At 59.8% G+C, this 18,212-nt stretch overlaps 1 protein-coding gene across 2 annotated transcripts in view; it reads left to right on the top strand.

Annotated features, from left to right (window-relative positions):
* The first annotated feature begins 3,705 nt into the window (after positions 1-3,705).
* The window catches only part of ASS1 (argininosuccinate synthase 1), a 48,518-nt gene continuing 34,011 nt past the window's right edge, over positions 3,706-18,212 (top strand). Inside the window, exons 1-5 of one of the 2 annotated variants that reach the window (XM_066366898.1) lie at positions 3,706-3,834; positions 8,777-8,838; positions 9,660-9,767; positions 11,709-11,777; positions 13,136-13,324. In XM_066366898.1, the coding sequence (XP_066222995.1) occupies positions 9,663-9,767; positions 11,709-11,777; positions 13,136-13,324 (363 nt within the window). In that variant the 5' untranslated portion in view covers positions 3,706-3,834; positions 8,777-8,838; positions 9,660-9,662. Of the gene's footprint in view, positions 3,835-4,818; positions 4,844-8,776; positions 8,839-9,659; positions 9,768-11,708; positions 11,778-13,135; positions 13,325-18,212 lie in introns of those variants that run through there. The other variant, XM_066366899.1, reaches the window with a different exon arrangement.

Below are 18,212 nucleotides of genomic sequence, written 5' to 3'. Positions count from 1 at the left end.
GAGGAGAAACAGAGGGGGGGGGGAGGAGCTGGAAGCATCAACTCCCATATGTGCCTTGACCAGGCAAGCCCAGGGTTTTGAACCGGCGACCTCAGCATTTCCAGGTCGACGCTTTATCCACTGCGCCACCACAGGTGAGGCTCTTATACCGCTCATTAAAGATGCCCCAACATGCTAGGTCTTCCTTCCTCTTCTCTAAATAGGCCTAATCGGAAGAATAGGCTTCCACCTGGCAATTTACCCAAAGTGTCCAATAAAACATCCTTTCCAAAGCTGGGCTCTGGAGCAGCTTTGTGACCCCAAGAAGCCCTTGCTGCTCTGGCTCTGGCACAGGAGGTGACCTTGTTCATAGTGACTTCCCACCTGGAGCATGTCCATCCCTACTCAGTCCATTTCAGAGCCCTCATCACCTTCAGTGACCTAATGAAACTCCAGCTCTGCTGGCTCTGGGGCCTGAGAGCCTATCAGGCGTCCCCAAACTATAGCGCAGCACGGCCGCATGCGGCCCCCTGAGGCCATTTATCCTCCCCCCACACACACACTTCCAGAAGGGGCACCTATTTCACTGGTGGTCAGTGAGAGGAGCACTGTATGTGGCGGCCCTCCAACAGTCTGAGGGACAGTGAACTGGCCCCTGTGTAAAAAGTTTGGGGACCCCTGAATCCTTAAAAGAGTCTTCCCTGGGATTTCACGTCAAATACAGGCGCTGTTCCGTGAACTGAAGGACATACATTTCAGCACTACCTTAGAGACACACCTCAGATTTCAAACAAAAGGTCAATTCACTACAGCTGAAGATACGTTCAAGATGTAGCCTCCTAACGATTGGCCCAACTGTTTAAGATTATATTCCATTGCTCATGTAACTAGCAATGAATACTTTCGAATCAACAGTCTTAAGGTGTTTTGTTAGTTCCGGAAATTTTTAAAAGATACAAATAAATGCAAATATATGTCATGATCACAGCTTGAAAAACTCAGTATTGTTAAGATGTCCATTCTCCCCAAGCTGATACATACCGTGGATTTATTGAAATCCCTAATCAAAACCCCAGCAGGCTTTTTCTATAAACTGACAAGCTATTTCTACTATTTATCTGGCAATCACCACGGTCCGAGCTGAGGAGACGGCAGACCAGTGTGGGTGGGTAGGGCGCTGGGTATGTTTAGAAGATACACACGTCTCAGACCCCACTGCCTCGGGGTCTCCACCTGGTCAGGCCTAGGTGTGCTGCTGGCTTTTAGAAGTGCCCGCCAAGGTCACCTTCCTGGGAGGTGTGTAGGTTCCTTAGGAGCCCTGACCTGGGTGTGAGTGAGAGGCAAGGCCATGGTCGGGGACACCCTCTGGTCAGGCCCCAGCCCTGGACCCCAAAGCGCTCTGCAGAGTGAGGGCCGGGGCAGGGTGAGGATGTCCACAGACCGAGCAGATGGAGGGGGAAGGGGGAAGCGGCTCATCCAGGAGCCGGCCCGTCCGCTCTCACCTTGATCTCTGGCTCTGGGCAAACATCCACCCTGGTGCCCAGTGGGCAGGGCCCCTGCTGGCAGTTGGGCTTCTGTTTTCCTCTCAGGAGCGCTGTGATCTCATCGACCCTTCTGACACTAGCTCCTGGACATCAGGAAAGCACAGTCCCCTGGGCAGGAGCCATTTTACAGAAACGCAGGGAGGAAGTGTCCCTGCATTCTATGGCCTGGGACTGGGGCCGTGGCTCCTTCAATTCAACTGAAGCCTAAACCAGGCAGAGGGTTTGGGCCAGAGCTTCAGAGGCTGTCGTTACATGCTGTGTGGCCTTAGGGAACACACACCCTCTCTCTGTGCTACAGGCTCTTGTCTGTGAAATGGGACAATAGCAGCAGCTTCATATAGGGGAGTCGTGAGAACAAATGAAAGTCAGGAGAATAAAAGCACCCAGTGATAACCACGAGGGTTGTGGCTATGGCCCAGGTCCACAGGGAAGGCTGACCTTACCTCTTCTACGCCTGCGCTCCCACACAGCCATCCCTGACTGGCAGGGGCTCCTCTCCTCACCTGCCTTCTTTCTGCAGTTGGTCTGGGTAAGGGAGCTTTGTCTGGGGCCACCACTGACTTCAGGGAGCTTGAGGTGACATCATGACTTGCCTCAGTTTCCCCCTCCACTGCCTCTGTAAAAACTCCAAGGAGGGCATCCCCATTCAACCACACCCTCCCCGACTTTCACAGACAGTGTCATCTTAAAGGAGGGAATGGGGACAGAGCACAAGGTCATAGGGCGATGACCGAGGACAGCTCTGTAGGCGAGGAAACAGGCTGCAGGGGGAGGGACCCGCCCCGCCCACGTGACTGCTGTCACTGTGTTGTTTGTGACTGTCCCTCACTGGCTTCTGGCTAGCGTGGGAGGCCAGGGCGCAGCGAGGCCAAGGTGGTCAGTGAGTGGCCTAAGCGGCCAGCTGTCATTCTGCCTTCTGGCAGGAAGGTGCCTCAAGTCACCCGTGGCATGCCGCTCCCCTTACCCTGGGCTGACAGGGGAAGGAGGTCCCCAGGTCACCATCACCGCCACATCTGGGGCTGGGGAGCTCACAGAGACATTAAGCTGTGGCGTTGTTTGTAAATTGGTTTGATGCTGTTTCCCTGTTCCGTGGACTCACAGCCACTGAACCGGCTGATGTGCTAAGAGGGACTAGACAGGACTGTCACGGTGGGGTGGGGACTGGCTGGCAGAGGGGACCGAGGGGCTGAGCCAGGAGCCTTGGCCCCTATCTGCGGAGGGTCCCCATCTGGGGCTGCTTCTTGGTTGCAGGAAAGCGCCTGGGACGGGGCTGCCTCCTTAACATCACCTACCCCCCCCCCGCCCCTTTTTCCCCAAGATGGCTCAATGGCAGACCCAGCAGAGTGGCCTTCGGGCCCCCACCTCCAATGGGGTTCAGGGCTGGGAGGACTTAGGAAGCTGTAGGGGGTGCGATCCTGACTAAGGCACTGCCTGGAACTGGTCAGGACCTGCAGTTTTACTGGGGCCTGTAACCCAGGCTGGGTAACTTCCGACATTCAGGACCCCTGAGGGCCAGACGGGGCCACAGCTCCTATTTCCTTTTGCAACAAGAAGCTTCACCCCAGGGAACCTAAACTTTCCCTGCTGCCCAAGGGGCTAGCAGTCAGCCAGCCTTCCAGGCACTATTTACTGGGTGCCCTTGGGAGTCTGGGCGGGTGCTAGGCTCTGGGGAGACAGCCAGGACCCCATCCTGGACTGAGATTGAACCTAGATTTCTAGCGCCATTTCCACCATCACCGGGGTCTGCTCCCAGACACTGGATTGCGGCTCCCGGGGCAAGTGTGAGGTAAGGGAGGGTAAGGTCTGCAGAGAGGCCAGCGCAGGACACACGCTGGCCTGAAACTCATCGCGCCTAAGGGACTTTTAATCTCCACTTCCTGCTCAAAGTGCCTGTGCGCTCCCCACGGGCTGGGCTGGGAGGCCAGCCTGCACACTCTGCCAGTCGCGTGGGTTCCAGTCCCCGCGGCATCCCGGGGAGCCGCCTGACCCCGGGCCAGGGCGGGCTGCGCCCCTCGCCCTCCGGAGAGCGTGAGGGCACCCGGAGGGAGGCGGGGCGGGGCGGGGGTGGGAGTGGCCCGCCGCGAGGAGGAGGGAAAAGGGGAGGATCAACAGGGAGGGAGAGGCCGGCTCTGCCACCCGCCCGCGGCCGCGAACGCTGAGCGGCTTCTCCAGGAGGGTGGGCCCGGAGGCGGGGCCTGCCCCGCGCGTCCCCCCACGTGTCCCGGGTCCCCGCCCTGTCCCCGGTCCTGGGTTTATAACCCAGGATACGCGCTGCAACCCGCCCTGCTCAGCAACCACCGCGTGGACCCCGGTAAGTGGTCCCCATCCCGATCCCTAGCCTAGGTCGCCCTCCCCTTGGCCTCACCGAGGACCCTGGCCGGACCCTGGCCGAGGGGTCCTGTTGCTCAAACGCCTGGTGGCCGGATTCCAGGGTTCCTGGAGCCGCGGGGATGGGGCCGGGGCTCCAGTCCCGGTTCTGCGGGGGGAAGGTTGGGTTATTTGTCCCCTGCGCGGGCCGAGGTCCCTTCTCTGATCTAGCTTCCTCTATGATGCAACCCCCTCACCCCCCCTCCCACCCCCCGCAGTGGAGACCTTGCGAGTCGCAGGTTGTGAGGGTCCCGGGTTCTCTGCCCACCCCTGTCTCGGTCTCCGCCTCCTTTTCTCTAGGTGAACTCAGAGTTCCACCCCCCCTCGGCCCCTCGCACAGCCCCAGCCTCAGTGTACGACCTGGACTGCCGGGCCAGTGCCCGGGCTGTGACTGCGCTCCTTCCCCTGCAGGGGGCGTCGCCGCCTTCTGCCTCCTAAGAGGGATTTGCGTTCCCTGCCCAGGTGGGGCCGGTGGCCGCCCCGGGCCAGGCCGTGGTGCCCGGGCTCTGGCTGCCACTGGGCTCTGGGCTGTGGGAGGGGCGGCTCCGCAGGAAATGCCCGCCATCCGGGTGGCTGTTGCCTTTGGCCCCTTGGGTGACTGGGCCCTGCAGGGAGGGAGTGTCATTGTGAAAGGGAGGAAACTCCTCTCCAATCCCGCCCGGCTCTTCCTGAGAAGGTCCCGTGACCTGTCCCCCCCCCCCCCCATGCAACACACACACACACACACACACACACACACACACACACACACACATGTGCGCACACTTCAGTGTTCCTCTCTGGGAAGTGGGACGCCTCCTTTGGTCCGGCTGCACACCTGGGCAGGAACAAACCTGTCCTTCATCCAGAGATGGATCAAATAAGCCCGGGGCTTTGATCCCTTCCTGCCAGCCCACGCCTGGTAACAGGAGATGGCAGGTTCTGAGGCCAGCAGACCCCAGCCCTGAGGGCAGGTATAAAACTGGGGGATGCCTTGGGTCAGCCTCTGTGCTTCCCAAGCCTCAGTTTCCCCATCTGTCAGATAGGGCGCAGGGCTCCATAGAGGGTCTCTGTAGACTTTCGGCAGCAGTGCCTGGGCCCATTCGCTCGCTGGGTCTGGGGTGGTGCCCTGCTGGGGGCAGACACAGGGAGACAGGTTGTTTTCTGCCCTCCGACTTTAGGTGCCAGAGTGGTGGTAGAGCCAGAAACTGCCACCAAGGGCATGGAACCCTCGGCCGTGGTTAGGAACCTGAGGAGTCACGCTTAGAACTCCCCTCCTCCCATCCCCATCTCAGCCAGGGCAGGGGGCTGGGGCTGGGGCTGTCCCCGGTGGGGCCACCTCTGCACTATGCTGAGAAGTAATTCTGGCTCTGCTCGGGGCTCGTGCATGAGTGAACCCTGGCTGCTGAGTGCCCAGTCCGGGCCGGGCACAGGGAGGGTGGAGGAGGAAGGCTCCCGCTCAGCACTGAGCCCCTGAGTGCTCACACGGGCCCCCATCAACTGCCTACCTGCTCTGGCCTCAGTTGGCTCTGATGGTAACCGTTCCTTCCCCTGGCCCAGGGCCCCCCTGTCTCCTGGGGGGGGGGGGGCAAGCCCAGACTAACCTGCTGTGCAGGCACTTTCCCTCGGGTCCTGGGTGGCTGCCAGGACGGCCAGATGCCTTCATTGGAGCACGTAGCCCCAGAAGTGAGTCTCGTCTGTGGGCCCCCGTGCGGAAGAAGCCTGCCGGAATTCAGGGCCTGAGGCTCTGATGTCTGCTGTCATACTTTGGGAAAAATGGATCTTCCAGGCCTTGGCTCCCTCTTTCTTCTGGGCAGGCGCCCTCCCCAGACTTGGGAGAGGCCAGGCTCCCATCAGGGTTCACCATTATTGTAGAGTAAACGAATGAATGAATGCAGTCTTCCCCCGTGGCCACGTGCTCTGAGGAGAGGGTCTGAGCTTCTGTCACCAGAGCCTGGTGAGATGTAGTCTCCCTTCCACCGACCCCAGGGTGTTTTCATTGAAACTGGAGACTCAACCTTCCTAAGCAAGGCAGCCTCCCAAATGACCCCCAACTTTGAGTGGAGGAAGCTTTCTGGGGTGTTGGTGGCTCCAAGAGAGTCCAGTGTTCCTGATTGATTCTCAGGCCCCAGGAATCACAGCTGAAAGCTGGCTCAGCGTGGAGCCTCGGACAAGTCTCCTGCTCTCCCCTGTCGTTTGGGAAGCAAACCCTTCACCCGTCTGCGTCTCACCAGGAACGTGCAGACGGAAGGAGTGGGGATCCTGACAGGGCTACGTCCCGGGCGAAGTGTGGACCTGCAGCCCAGCTCTGTCAGACACTGATGGGGGCAGGAAAGGGGTAGGAGCCGCTTCCTAGAATGAGGGAAGCCCAACGTCCAGCAGCACCCTCAGGACCTAGGTGCAGCTGAGGTTCTAAACAACTGACCCCGGCTGAGTTAGAATGTCAGCTGAGTTAGAATGTCAGAGAGGGGCTCCAGAAGAACATTCAGCTGGCTGCCCCGCCCTGACGTGCAGACATGGGGACGGGTCACCGGGGATTTTGTTTCTGTCAAGTGAGGGGTAGCTCTGCGGTCCTCAAGGCCAGAGAGCATCGGGCCCAGAGCAGTAGAACGCGGGCGGTCCGGGTCAGCCGGGGTTTCCGTCTCGGCACTGCCGTTCGCTAGCTTGTTCCCTGGGCAAAGTCACTTCACCCTTCGGAGCCTCGGGTGATACTAATAGTCTCCACCTTGAAACCATGCACGTGGCACTGAGCATACTATTTGCTTTTGTCATCGTCCCCAGCTGTAAGACGTTAGAGTGCCGGGGTTTTCTTAGCACTCAGCGAGTGCCCAGGCCAGCCTGGCACTGCCCCTGCAGGCTGGCAGGATGGCTCTGACTGGGGCCACAGAGAATTGCCCCCTGCCTTTCCAACTCAGGCCAGGCATCTTGTCACAATGCCCCCTTCACCCCTTCTGGCACTGGGAGCTGAGGAAACCGGCCTTGGGCCCTTCATGGAGGGTGGGGCGGGGTGGGGTGGGGCCAGGCTGGGATTGGAGGAGGCTGAGTCCAACCAGGATCTGCTAGACACCTCCCCCAGGGAGGCAGCCCAGTGTCAGCACCAGAAGAGTTTCCAGGTTGCGTGGATGGTGAGATGGAGGCCTATAGAGCAGTGGTCCCCAACCCCCGGGCCACGGACTGGTATCGGTCCGTGGGCCATTTGGTACCGGTCCACAGAGAAAAAATAAATAATTTACATTATTTCCGTTTTATTTATATTTAAGTCTGAACGATGTTTTATTTTTTTTAAATGACCAGATTCCCTCTGTTACATCCGTCTAAGACTCACTCTTGACGCTTGTCTCGGTCACGCAATAGATACATTTATCGGTCCCACCCTAAAGGCTGGTCCGTGAAAATATTTTCTGACATTAAACCGGTCTGTGGCCCAAAAAAGGTTGGGGACCACTGCTGTAGATTGATGGGCTTGCCCAAGGTGGCAGGGGAGTTCAGCGGGCACAGTCTCAATGCCCAGCTCTGGGCTTCTTCCCCCAGCATCCCTCTGAGTCCCTGAAGTCCTGTGGGAAATGGGCTGTTCTCGCCCGTCTCGCTGATGGGCAGCTTAAGTACCTTGAACCACGGTCTGGAGGACGCGCCTCTGTGCTTTTCCTCCTGGTTGGTCCTCGTTCACTGGGCTGTGTCCGCTCTCTCTCCTCCCTGCCCACCTCCCCCACGTCCAGGGCTGAGCTCATTTGGTTTCTGCTGCGGGGATCTCTCTGGCTGGAGGAGGAACTTCCCCTGGAGCTGGGAGGGCAGGAGCAACACCGGTGTCATGTTGCATCATTTTCCCAGGCTACCCGCCCAGCTGGTCTCTGCGTGCAGACACAGGCTCCAAAAGGCTGCACGCGGGCATGCGCACACATACACACAAATGCACACGCACGTGCAGGCTTGCACACACACATTCCCTCTCAGATACACACGCCCAGATGCATGCATGTTTGCACACTGCTCAGATCCGAGGCCAAGGTCTCCTTCCTGCCCGCGCACACTGGCAGGCAGGAGGGCTCGCTGGGCTCTGGAAGAGAGTGCGCACAGGATTCCAGTCTTGGAGGGGACTCTTACCCTCTCTCTCGTTATTGGTGCAGAACTGACCTCCAGAAAGTAGATTAGGCCGCGTTGTTCTGAGGGCCTGCCAGATGGTTCCTGTTCCCGCCGAGCTCACAGTGGGGCGGGGCAGTTAGAATACAGCAGGACCTGAGCTCTGGTGGGATCCCTGAGGCAGAGCAGGGCAGTGAGCAGGTGGTCTGTCTGTCTGTCTCCATGGGCCCGCCCCTCCCCCACCCTGGTGCCCACCCTCTGGGCTCCAGGTGTGTGTGGGAGGTGGCCAAGCCGGGGTGACCCACTGCAGCCACCCCACATCTCTGAAGCGCCCGCGGGCTGCCAGACCACACCTCGCCCCAGCGATTCCCTTCCCTGCGCCTTCCCAGAGAGGGGGAGCCTTGTACTCACACGTCCTGCTGGTCTGGGTTTCCATCCCAGCCCTGCCACTTAGCAGCCTTGAAGCAAGGCTTTGAGCCAGTTCCTTAACCCGAGCCTCGGTTTCCCTGTCTCTCACCTGAGGTAACGCGAGTGGAATACTCAGCTTCTGAGAGACATGCGCGTTATCTCGGTTGTGATGGCTTCAGGGGTGCTGCGACTTACTAACCTGTACACCCTCCGACATGTGGTTTATTGTACGCCTCAGTACAGCAGGATAAAAAGTATGCAACAGGGTCCCCGCCGCCCCAGACCTGCCTGCACCGCCAGGCTGCTCCAGGGCTGCCGGGACTGGGAACGCTAGTTCAGGGCCCCCGCCCCCCCCCCCCCCCGCACGCCCGCCCCTGCTGGCACTGCTGGGCCAGGAAACTGAGCCGCCTCTGGTTCTGCAGAGTGGCTTGCCAAGCCGTGACGACAGCTTCCAGAAGCCGGGAACCCACACCTTCAACCAGAGGTACTTTCCACCTTGAGCCCTTCCTGCCTCCCTCCCACCTACTTCCCTCCATCCTTAACGGCCTGTTCCCTGGCTGAGGTTGCCATGGGCACCATCTGCTGGTCTCAGGGTCAGGATCTGGGCGCTGAGTCACCAGCCGCCCAGCTTGCTGGGGACCGGGCCTGGCAGGTGGTTGAAGGGCTAGTCGAGGGGACAGTTGTGGGTATTGATCAGAACCACCCCCAACCTCACTATCCCATCAGGTGTTTGCTTCCGAGTCCAAAGGGCAGCCCCTGTCCCTCCCTCCCTGATGGACATGACAACACCTCCTTCATGGGTCTTGGCGGGGGTGCAGAGGGAGCCACGTGAGGCCCCCAGGGCCTGGCCTGGCACTGTCTGAGCTCAGCCAGGAGCAGTTCTGACCGGGGTGTGTGGGCTGCCCGGGCGCCCTGGCTGCTGTGTGCCCTTTGCATCCTGGCCTTGGCCAAACAGCTCAGCCTCAGGTGCCTTCTCTAGCTGCAGGGGGATTGGCTTCCAGACAGGCCTTCCCCTCCGGCCCAAGCTGCTGTCAGCATTCCCAGGCCCTGGTGGGGCAGGTGGCTGTGTGCGTGCAGGGTCAGGGTTCCCTGGGGTGTGCAGGGGGTGGTGGAAGGGTTGTGGCTTCAGCTGGCCCTGATGATGGTGAACATCCCGTTCCCGGCCCCCTAGGCAGCTTCTCCAGGGGACGAGGCTGCCCAAGGCTGAGGTGGGGGCTGGGGACAGGCCCGGAGGGAGCTGTTTGCAGGGCTGGTGGGTGGGAAAGGCTGGACCCATCACTCACACTCTTCCTCAACGCCCGCCAGACGATGTCCGGCAAAGGCTCCGTGGTTCTGGCCTACAGTGGCGGCCTGGACACCTCCTGCATTCTCGTGTGGCTGAAGGAACAAGGCTATGATGTCATTGCTTACCTGGTGAGGAGGCTCTCCTGGAGTGTCTGTCTGTTTACCTGCAGCTCACCCAGCCTGGGCATGTGCTCACTGTCACCCCACTCCTCCCCTCCCCCCGCTCCCCCCCCCCTCCAGCCTGGCTTCTCCTCTCTGAGCCTGTCTTGAACTGGAGAAAAATACTTTTCACTGTGCTGCCTCACTTCGTCTGTACCCTGAGCATCCTTGATGCCCCCCAGGTCTGAGATGTTCCCCAGAGCACAGAATAGGCCAGCTCTCTGGGTGACGAGAGGGGGGGACACAGAAGCAAGCCTGGCAGTGCTGCCGGGCCAGCCTGCCTGGAGAGGGACCCTGGGCTCGGGCCTGCCCAAGGCCACACTCTTCCCCCTTTCTGAAAGGCCCCAGTCAGCCGCTTATAGGTCAGCAAAGCGTGAAGCCCTACAGCGGCCGGGCTGGCAGAGCCCTTGCAGATTACCTGGTTCTGGATTGGCAATCAGGTCACAGGCCGTCGGCAGTAGGTTATGCATGATGGCAGTCTCCCTCCCCAGGGTCCCTGGCAGGTCTCCCTCATCACACCAGCTCTACTTCTGGTGAACCTGGACACGGCTTCTGAATCTTCCTCCACGTGGCTGTGCTATGCAGGACTCCTGGCTGCCAATTCTAAAAATCCAACTCAAACCAGCCTATAGCAAAAACCAACCAAACAACAACAACAAAAAACAAAGACAGTTCTTGGCTTGTGTAAGTTAGAAAGAAGTCCAGGGGTTTGAGGGCTTCAGGCAAGGCTAGAAGATCCCGTTTCTGATCCAGATCCGTCTCCGTGTAGCTTCATCCTTGGCCTGTCCGCATGGCAGGCAAGGCTCACATCAGCAGAACCCCGTTTTCCTAGAAAAAGGAGAGCTTCGGCTCAGGGGCGCTCTCACTTGGCCTGAGGCGCTGCCCACCACACATTGATTTCTATAGCTGTGTCTCGGAGGGCTCTGATTGGCTAGTCTTGTGTCATGGGCCCACCCCTGCAGTGAGCAAGAGACGTGATTTGCTCCCGTCCAACACTATGAGAAGAAGTCCCGGGAAGAAGGTTCTGCTCCCAGAGGCAGTGAGGCTGGTGCTCTGAACAGATGGAGGTGCAGCTATTGCTGAGAGTGGCGTGTTTGCACTTAAGAGTCGATACGCCATGCCTCACAGGGCCGATCCCCGTGTCCTCAGCTCGGGGGGAGGGCAGGAGGCTCTGGGGGCGGAGAGGAGCACCTTGCTCTGTCACCTGGCGAGTGAGAGCCACCACGGAGCGTGGATGTGGAGAGCCCGAGTGTGATCTTAGCAGCAGAATGGGACAGTGTGGGTCGCGGGCTACCACCTGCAGCTGGGCTCTGGGAGGACTCCGGAGTCTGCTGAGCAGAATGCAGGGTCCAGGTCTGGGCCGCGGGCCGGAGTGCAGCCAGCAGAAGATGTGTGGGTGTCTAGACCGGGGCCCTGGAAACCAGAGTTCAGGCTGCAGCCAGGGCAGCTGGGAGCCCGAACACAGGCCTCGCTGCCCCCTGCCTGCTGGAGTGGGTGGTCAGGTGCCTGCACTTGGCGGGGGATGTGAGCTGGGGATAGGGTCAGTTCCGGACAAACCAGACTTTGTCCTGGCTTTGCGGGGCTTTGCTGGCAGAGGTAGATGGCTCAAGGGAAGCCTTTGACCTTCAAGGCAGTGATGGAAACCTCACAGCCCGGCAGCTGGCGCACAGGGCCAGGCCTCGCCAGTCCTTAAACCCACGGCGTTAGCTCCTGGGAGTATTCCAGCTTCTCCAGACCCCGGTCTATGCCCTTTCTCCTTACTGTGGCCTCAGCCGTCAGATGGAAACCTCCTCTAATCTAAGGGCTGTTAGGTGTGGGAAGCTCTTGCCCCGGGCTCACCCAGGAGGTACTGACATCCTTCTCAGCTCTGTCTGCCCCTGACCGACCTGGGCCTCTGCTTCTGCCCCTCAGGCCAACATCGGCCAGAAGGAAGACTTTGAGGAAGCCAGGAAGAAGGCGCTGAAGCTTGGGGCCAAAAAGGTACCAAGTGGGAGACAAGGTTTGGGGCTGGAGGTGGGGTTCTGACACGGTGGGGGCCGCGTGGGCCCTCCTGTCCCAAAGTTTCCATCCCTTGCATCCCTCTTACTTGGTCCTCTTGCTTCCAAGAGAATGACGTCAGTTCCTTCTGCTTTCCTGTGTGTGGGCGCCTCCTGAGCCACTGCTCCGCTCAGCTACCTGCCTGTCCCTCTCTCTCTTCCTCATCCATCCGTCCGTCCACCACTCATCCGCTCCCCCACCCACCTACCCATCCCTCATCCTGTCCACCCCTCTTTTATCTGTGTTCACTCACCCATCCTTCCATCCATGCAACGGAACCAGAAAGCCCCAGCTGAGTTCAGTACATTGAGCATCTAACCGTATAGCTGGCAGGCCCTGTGCAGCACGCGGGGCCTGTATGGTGAACGAGCCAGCGTGGTCCCTGCTCCCATGTGCTCAGCGTGCTTGTGGGAGCAGCTCCCGTGGGGACATCCCTGGCACTGGAGCCAGACCGGTTCCCTCTGCAGGGCGCTTGTAACTCACTCTGGAATGCAGCGCAAAATTCCGTGTGTATTGCACATGTCCCACTCAAGGGTCGGGATTCAGCAAAAGTAATAATCATTGTAACAGCTTCTCCAAGACCGTTCTTACTGGAAACAAAGCGTGAGGGCCACGGCAGATGGTTGGTGCTCAGGGGCCAGCCCTCCTGCCCGTCAGTGCTTTTGCATGTAAGGAATGTATCATTATAGCAAATTTTTTCAGTCAGAGACTCCCAGAGAGGGTCATGGGGACCCTCGGGGTCTACATGTTGAAAATCATCTCTCTAGCTTGGGGTCTGTCAACTGTGGCACTGTCGGCATATGGCCGGCTGGCCTGTGCCTTGCCGGATGTTTAGCAGCATCTCTGTCCCCTACCCAGTAGATGCCAGGACCCCCACCCAACCCAAGTGGTGAGAACCCAAAATAACTTCATGTATTGCCAGCTGCCCCTGTGGGCAAATCATCACTGGTTTTTGTGGATGACATCTACCTACTGCTCTAGATCTAAGGTGGCAGCCAAGTTTCATTTCAGGCCCAGAATGCCATGCTGGGAAGGATTTAAGGACCACAGCTAGTTTCAGTGGCATGGTGTATCTGGATTGATTAACGATGTCTGCCCTGAGAGCAAGATAAACAGTAACAGTATTGTATGCTGGGGTTGCTTAGCGATGTCTGCTCCAGGTACAGAATGAAAAGTGGAGGTGCAGCCCTCCAGGGTCCATTAGCAGTGTCTGCCTTAGATGCAGACCGTGTAAGTGCCCTGGGGCTCTGCCTCCTGACCACCGGTCTGGCTGAGACTCCCTCCCACACCCCACGCCCCAGGTGTTCATCGAGGATGTCAGCAAGGAGTTTGTGGAAGAGTTCATCTGGCCCGCCGTCCAGTCCAGCGCACTGTACGAGGACCGCTACCTCCTGGGCACTTCCCTGGCCAGGCCCTGCATCGCCCGCAAGCAAGTGGAGATCGCCCAGCGAGAGGGAGCCAAGTACGTGTCCCACGGCGCGACAGGAAAGGTGAGACGAAGGATGGCTGGCACGGGGGTGGGGGGCGAGCAGAGGGAGGAGGCGGAGGCTGCACAGGGAGCCGCAGGCAGCTGGGGTGGACGGACGGCCTCGGGCACTTGCAGGTTCTCCCTCCTGTCAGGAGCACAGCGCACGGACCGGTCTAAGTGAGAGGAGTATTATTTGTACACAGTAGTGAATATCCAGGTGCAATGCCAGCGACGCCCAGGGCCCCATGTGCAGTGAGGTCCATGTGCATGTTCCACTGTGTGGCAGGAGCGATGTCACCCCATTTGGCCAACGTGAGGCTGAGCCTTGGGGACATCGTCACTGGCCGAGGTCACAGAGCGTGAGTCACCTTGCTGTGTGGTGGAAAGGGATGGACACCCCGAGTTAGCAGAGTGGGTTTGAATCCCAGCTGTGTGGCTTTGCTGTGTGTCCTTGAGTGAAGCCCTTCTCCTCCCTGAGCCTCAGTTTCTTCATGAGCAAAATGGGGATAGCACCCCGCCTCAGTTTCCCAGGGCCTCTGTAACAAAGCCCAGCAGACCGGGTGCTCTGTCTCCCAGGTCTGGGGCCAGAGGCCCAACGTCAAGGTGTCAGCAGGGCCGTGCTCCCTCTGAAGGTGCGGGGAGGGGACCATTATTCTGGTCTCTCCGGGTTCCTGGTCGCTCAGGTGGGCCTTGGTTTATAGGTGTACCATTCACCCTCTGTCTCCGTGGCATCATCCCTCTGTGGGTATCTGTCTCTGTGTCTCCATTTCCCCTTTTTATAAGGACGCCAGTCCTGTTGGATCAAGCCCGATGGCCTTCTCTTATTTTGATGACCTCGGTGAGACCCTGTTTCCAAATAAGGTCACATTCTCAGGCACTGGGTGCTAAGGCTTTCTCTGATCTTTTGTGGGGACACAATTCACCCTATAACACACCCCCTACTTCTGGCCCTTGTGTGTACCGGCGCGGGCCTAAGGCCACCCTGCAGGGCAGGAGGCAGGAAAGCCCTCAGCCGGCTGCCCGCGGGTGGCCGTGCTCAGGAAATAAGATTGCTAACAATGGTGGCCACTGTTGGGCGATGTCATTATAAAGATTTTCGAGTCATGGGCTCTCGGAGTCCATGGGCACCGTGTCCATAGCCTCGTACAGTATTTGGTCGCTTAACAGGCCCACAGTCAAAAGACTCTGAACCTCTGGGTGACAGGGAGCTCACTACCTCACCAGCATATATACGTGCGAATGTGACCCTGGCCTCTGCCTGCCCTGGGCTGGTTGAGGCAATGGTGGGGTAGCAGGCCCCAGCTCCCCGTGGTGGGGACTCTCGCAGCTGAGATTATGGTGGGGTAGCAGGCCCCGGCTCCCTGTGAGGTGGGGACATTCGCAGCTGAGATTATGGTGGGGGAGGTATGATTTGAGTGCGCATTTGCAAAACAGCCAGGACCAGGGTGGCAGTGCCTCATGTCTTTGAAAGCCCACGCATGCATGTGTTCATTCGTTCATTCGGGCAGGTGCTGAGCATAGCAACAGTGTTACACTTCTTTTTTTTTTTTTTTTTTTTGTATTTTTCTGAAGCTGGAAACGGGGAGAGACAGTCAGACAGACTCCCGCATGCGCCCAACCAGGATCCTCTGCCCCTCTGGGGTGTCGCTCTGTTACGACCAGAGCCACTCCAGCGCCTGGGGTAGAGGCCAAGGAGCCATCCCCAGCGCCCGGGCCATCTTTGCTCCAATGGAGCCTCGGCTGCGGGAGGGGAAGAGAGAGACAGAGAGGAAGGAGAGGGGGAGGGGTGGAGAAGCAGATGGACTCTTCTCCTGTGTGCCCTGGCCGGGAATCGAACCCGGGACTTCTGCACGCCAGGCCGACGCTCTACCACTGAGCCAACCGGCCAGGGCCAGTGTTATATTTCTTGTGCCCCTTCTCCTCTACCCTCAGAGAACCTGTGTCCTAGCAAGGGAGAGGAGGATGGGCGCACGGTAAGGCACGTGGAGGGTCCGTGTCAGGGGAGTGCCAGGGAGCCATGGGGCCAGCAGGCACTGAGGGGACTTGAGAGACTGCTGTCAGACAGGGTGCAGCCCTGAAGGAGGAGTATAGGTGAGTGTGCGCTGCTCCACTTGGCCACCAGAGGGCACCAGAGGCTTGTATTTGAGACCTTCCTGGGCTGACCCTGGCAAGAAAGCCGCTGGAGAAGGCAGCCACCCACCCAGGTCCTCTGTTCCCCACGCGGGCCCTGCAGGGCTGTGGTTTCCGAGAACACCCTCTGCAGTGGTTGTGCGTCCCCTTGGGTCCTGGGGATGTCTCTGCAGTTAATACTCAGTGTCCAAAAAAGGAACAGTCAGACTTGACCTATCACTGGGGGTGTCTCTATGGCCAGCAGTGCGAAGGTGACGGGCGGGGGTGTTTGTGCTCCCCGGGATTTGTCCTCTCTTCTGGGGGTTGATGGACAAGGCATCTCCTGTGCCACAGTCTTCTCCTAACGTTTGTGGGAGGGAGGGGCCAGCAGCCTGCAGGGGTTGGTGGTCTGGCAAGCTGGGGGTGGGCATCAGTGACTCGACTTGGGAGGTGGGCCCTGTGGGCCACACGGGGCTGGGCCTCCGGGAGGCTGGCACCCCAGAGGCAGCTCCCAGGAGGACATCTTGGCAGAACTTTCTGCAGGGGTTTCTCCATGAAGAGAACGAGCTGGGGTGTGAGCCGGTGGCAGGAGTCTCCCCACCCCCAGATACAGAAGAGACCTGTGGCCAGGCCTGAGGTTCTGGCCTGTGGATAGTCAGCTGCTGGCCTCTCTCAGATGGAGGGAACCAGGGCCTCACGGGTGTCACCTTCACACATCTGTCCACTCACTCGATGCCCTGAAGAGTTGCCCAGCACTGACCTCCCTCCACACACGGGGACACAGCTCAGAATGGGCCGGTGTACACTCTGGGACTCCGGGGCCCTGACTCAGCAGGGGTGAGGGATCGTGACACACGGAGACATCTGACGGAGCAAGTGTTAGCCAGTGACGCCAAGGGGGAAGGGCACCCCAGGCTGCAGGAACAGACTGTGCAAAGGCCCAGAGGCGAGAGACAGCTTCTCTCCCAGGGCCCAGCCTGGGGGTGCCTGGCACGGAGCTCAAGCTGGGGCCCAGCCCTCCACGCCTCGCTGAGACCCTGATCCCCCTGCCCCCACCAGAGAGCTGCACAGAAGCTGGGGTGGCCCTTCCAGGGCCTCCTTCTTCCCTCCAGTTTTGAAATGGGGGCCTGGAAACCTGAGCCTGAGACTCGAGCAGGGCTGTGGGAGACAAGGGGTTTTGTAAATGGCGCCATCTGTATGGTGGCCCGGGAGCAGATGGGCCGCCCCCCCCCCCCCAGCCCTTCCTGTCCCGCTGGGCGCCACATCCACACTCACACACATCTGCACGTCTGTGTGTGTGTGTGAGAGAGAGAGAGAGAGAGAGAGAGAGAGAGGCAGCTGGACCCCCGCCCCGGGGCCCTGGGGTGCGGCCAGGGGCTGGGGGTGCTGGGCTTAGCGAGTGGAAGAACCGACAGACGGGCCTCGACCTGGTCTGGGACTGAGTTTGAACCCAGGCTTCGGCGAGGTCTCTGGCTCCGGAACAGATGGGTGTCCCCATGGGCGGTCTGAATGGGCAGACACCAGCCGAGGGGCCTGTCTGAGGAGGCACAAGTCACCACGGTTCTAGGGAAACGTGAAGCCATTGGGGGAAAAAGCCACAGGGATAGGTAACACTAGACCCCGTGCTGACAGAGTGAGCCTGCTTTGTATGTAGCTGCCGCTGCCCTCGGCACTGAGCTGGCCGGCCCGGGGCGGGTGGGCTTGCGCCCCCTTTCGCGTCCACAACTGGGCATCATAAGGAGCCTCCCTCGGAGGGCTGCTGCAGGGGTCCAATGAGTTCCTTACGTGTGGAACTACTGAGTCAAAGTGAACTGTGGGGTGAGTGCAGCTGGCTGTGTGACCTTGGGCAGGTGACTTCACCTCTCTGAGCCTCGCTTTCCTCAATCTACAAAACAGGGTTAAAAACTCCACTGGCCCCAGGTGGCTCTCCCTGGTGACAACCCGTGCAGAGTAGGTGCTCTCTAAAGGGACTGGATGGAGGGCAATCGATCGGGCCGCCGGTCTGGTGCAGCTGGTGGCTCCGGAGATGAAGGAGAGGAGTAGCCTCCGCCCCTCAGCCCCTGGCTCCACGGAGAGGGACTGAAACCTGTATTTCCCTGTCGCCTGACAAGACTCGGGAAAATAACCTGTTATTCCCGCTGCCGCCCGCTCGCTGCGCCTTGCAGTTTTCACAGTGGGCGGACGGTCCCTCTGTCATTTCCCGGGCGCTGGCTCCCTCCAGGCCGCCGAGCTGGTGGGAGGCAGGCCGGGCGCTGGCAGCCACTGTCCCTCGGGGGCTGGGCCGTGCGGCTGCGGCCTGTGCTGCGGGGGCCTCCTCTCTGTCGTCGTCGCCAGTGTCTGGGATGGTGTCTGCAGCCCGCTGGCTCTCCTTGGGCTGCAGAGGACATGGGCACAGAGAGGCAGGGCCACCCACACAGCATGCGGGGGCAAGGGGGCCCAGGACCTGGGCTTGGGTTGGGCTCCGTGCCCTTGGTCTGGTCCCTTCTGTCTCTGGGCCTGTGTTCCTCTCTGCTCGGGAAGGAGCTCAGGAGCAAAGGGCCCTCCGTCATCACCCGGCTCTGCCCCCCTCCCTCCAGCCAGCCGTTGTGTCGATGGGGAAACTGAAGCTCAAAGAAGAGACAGGAGTCCCAGTTTTATGGACAAGGGAGGGAAGAGGGAGGCCACCCCGGAGCCGGAGCCCTGAATGTGATCTCTGGGTTGAGAGAGGCCAGGCCAGGCAGGTGGGGGACATTCAGGAGGAGGCCGAGGTCTGGGCAGCCCTCCCTGCCCGGAGATCCGCCTGGAGCCCCCCCCCCCCAGCC

This window comes from Saccopteryx leptura, chromosome 2, assembly GCF_036850995.1.
Source record: "Saccopteryx leptura isolate mSacLep1 chromosome 2, mSacLep1_pri_phased_curated, whole genome shotgun sequence".
Taxonomy (NCBI): domain Eukaryota; kingdom Metazoa; phylum Chordata; class Mammalia; order Chiroptera; family Emballonuridae; genus Saccopteryx; species Saccopteryx leptura.
This window is presented reverse-complemented; position numbering and strand designations above follow the sequence as displayed.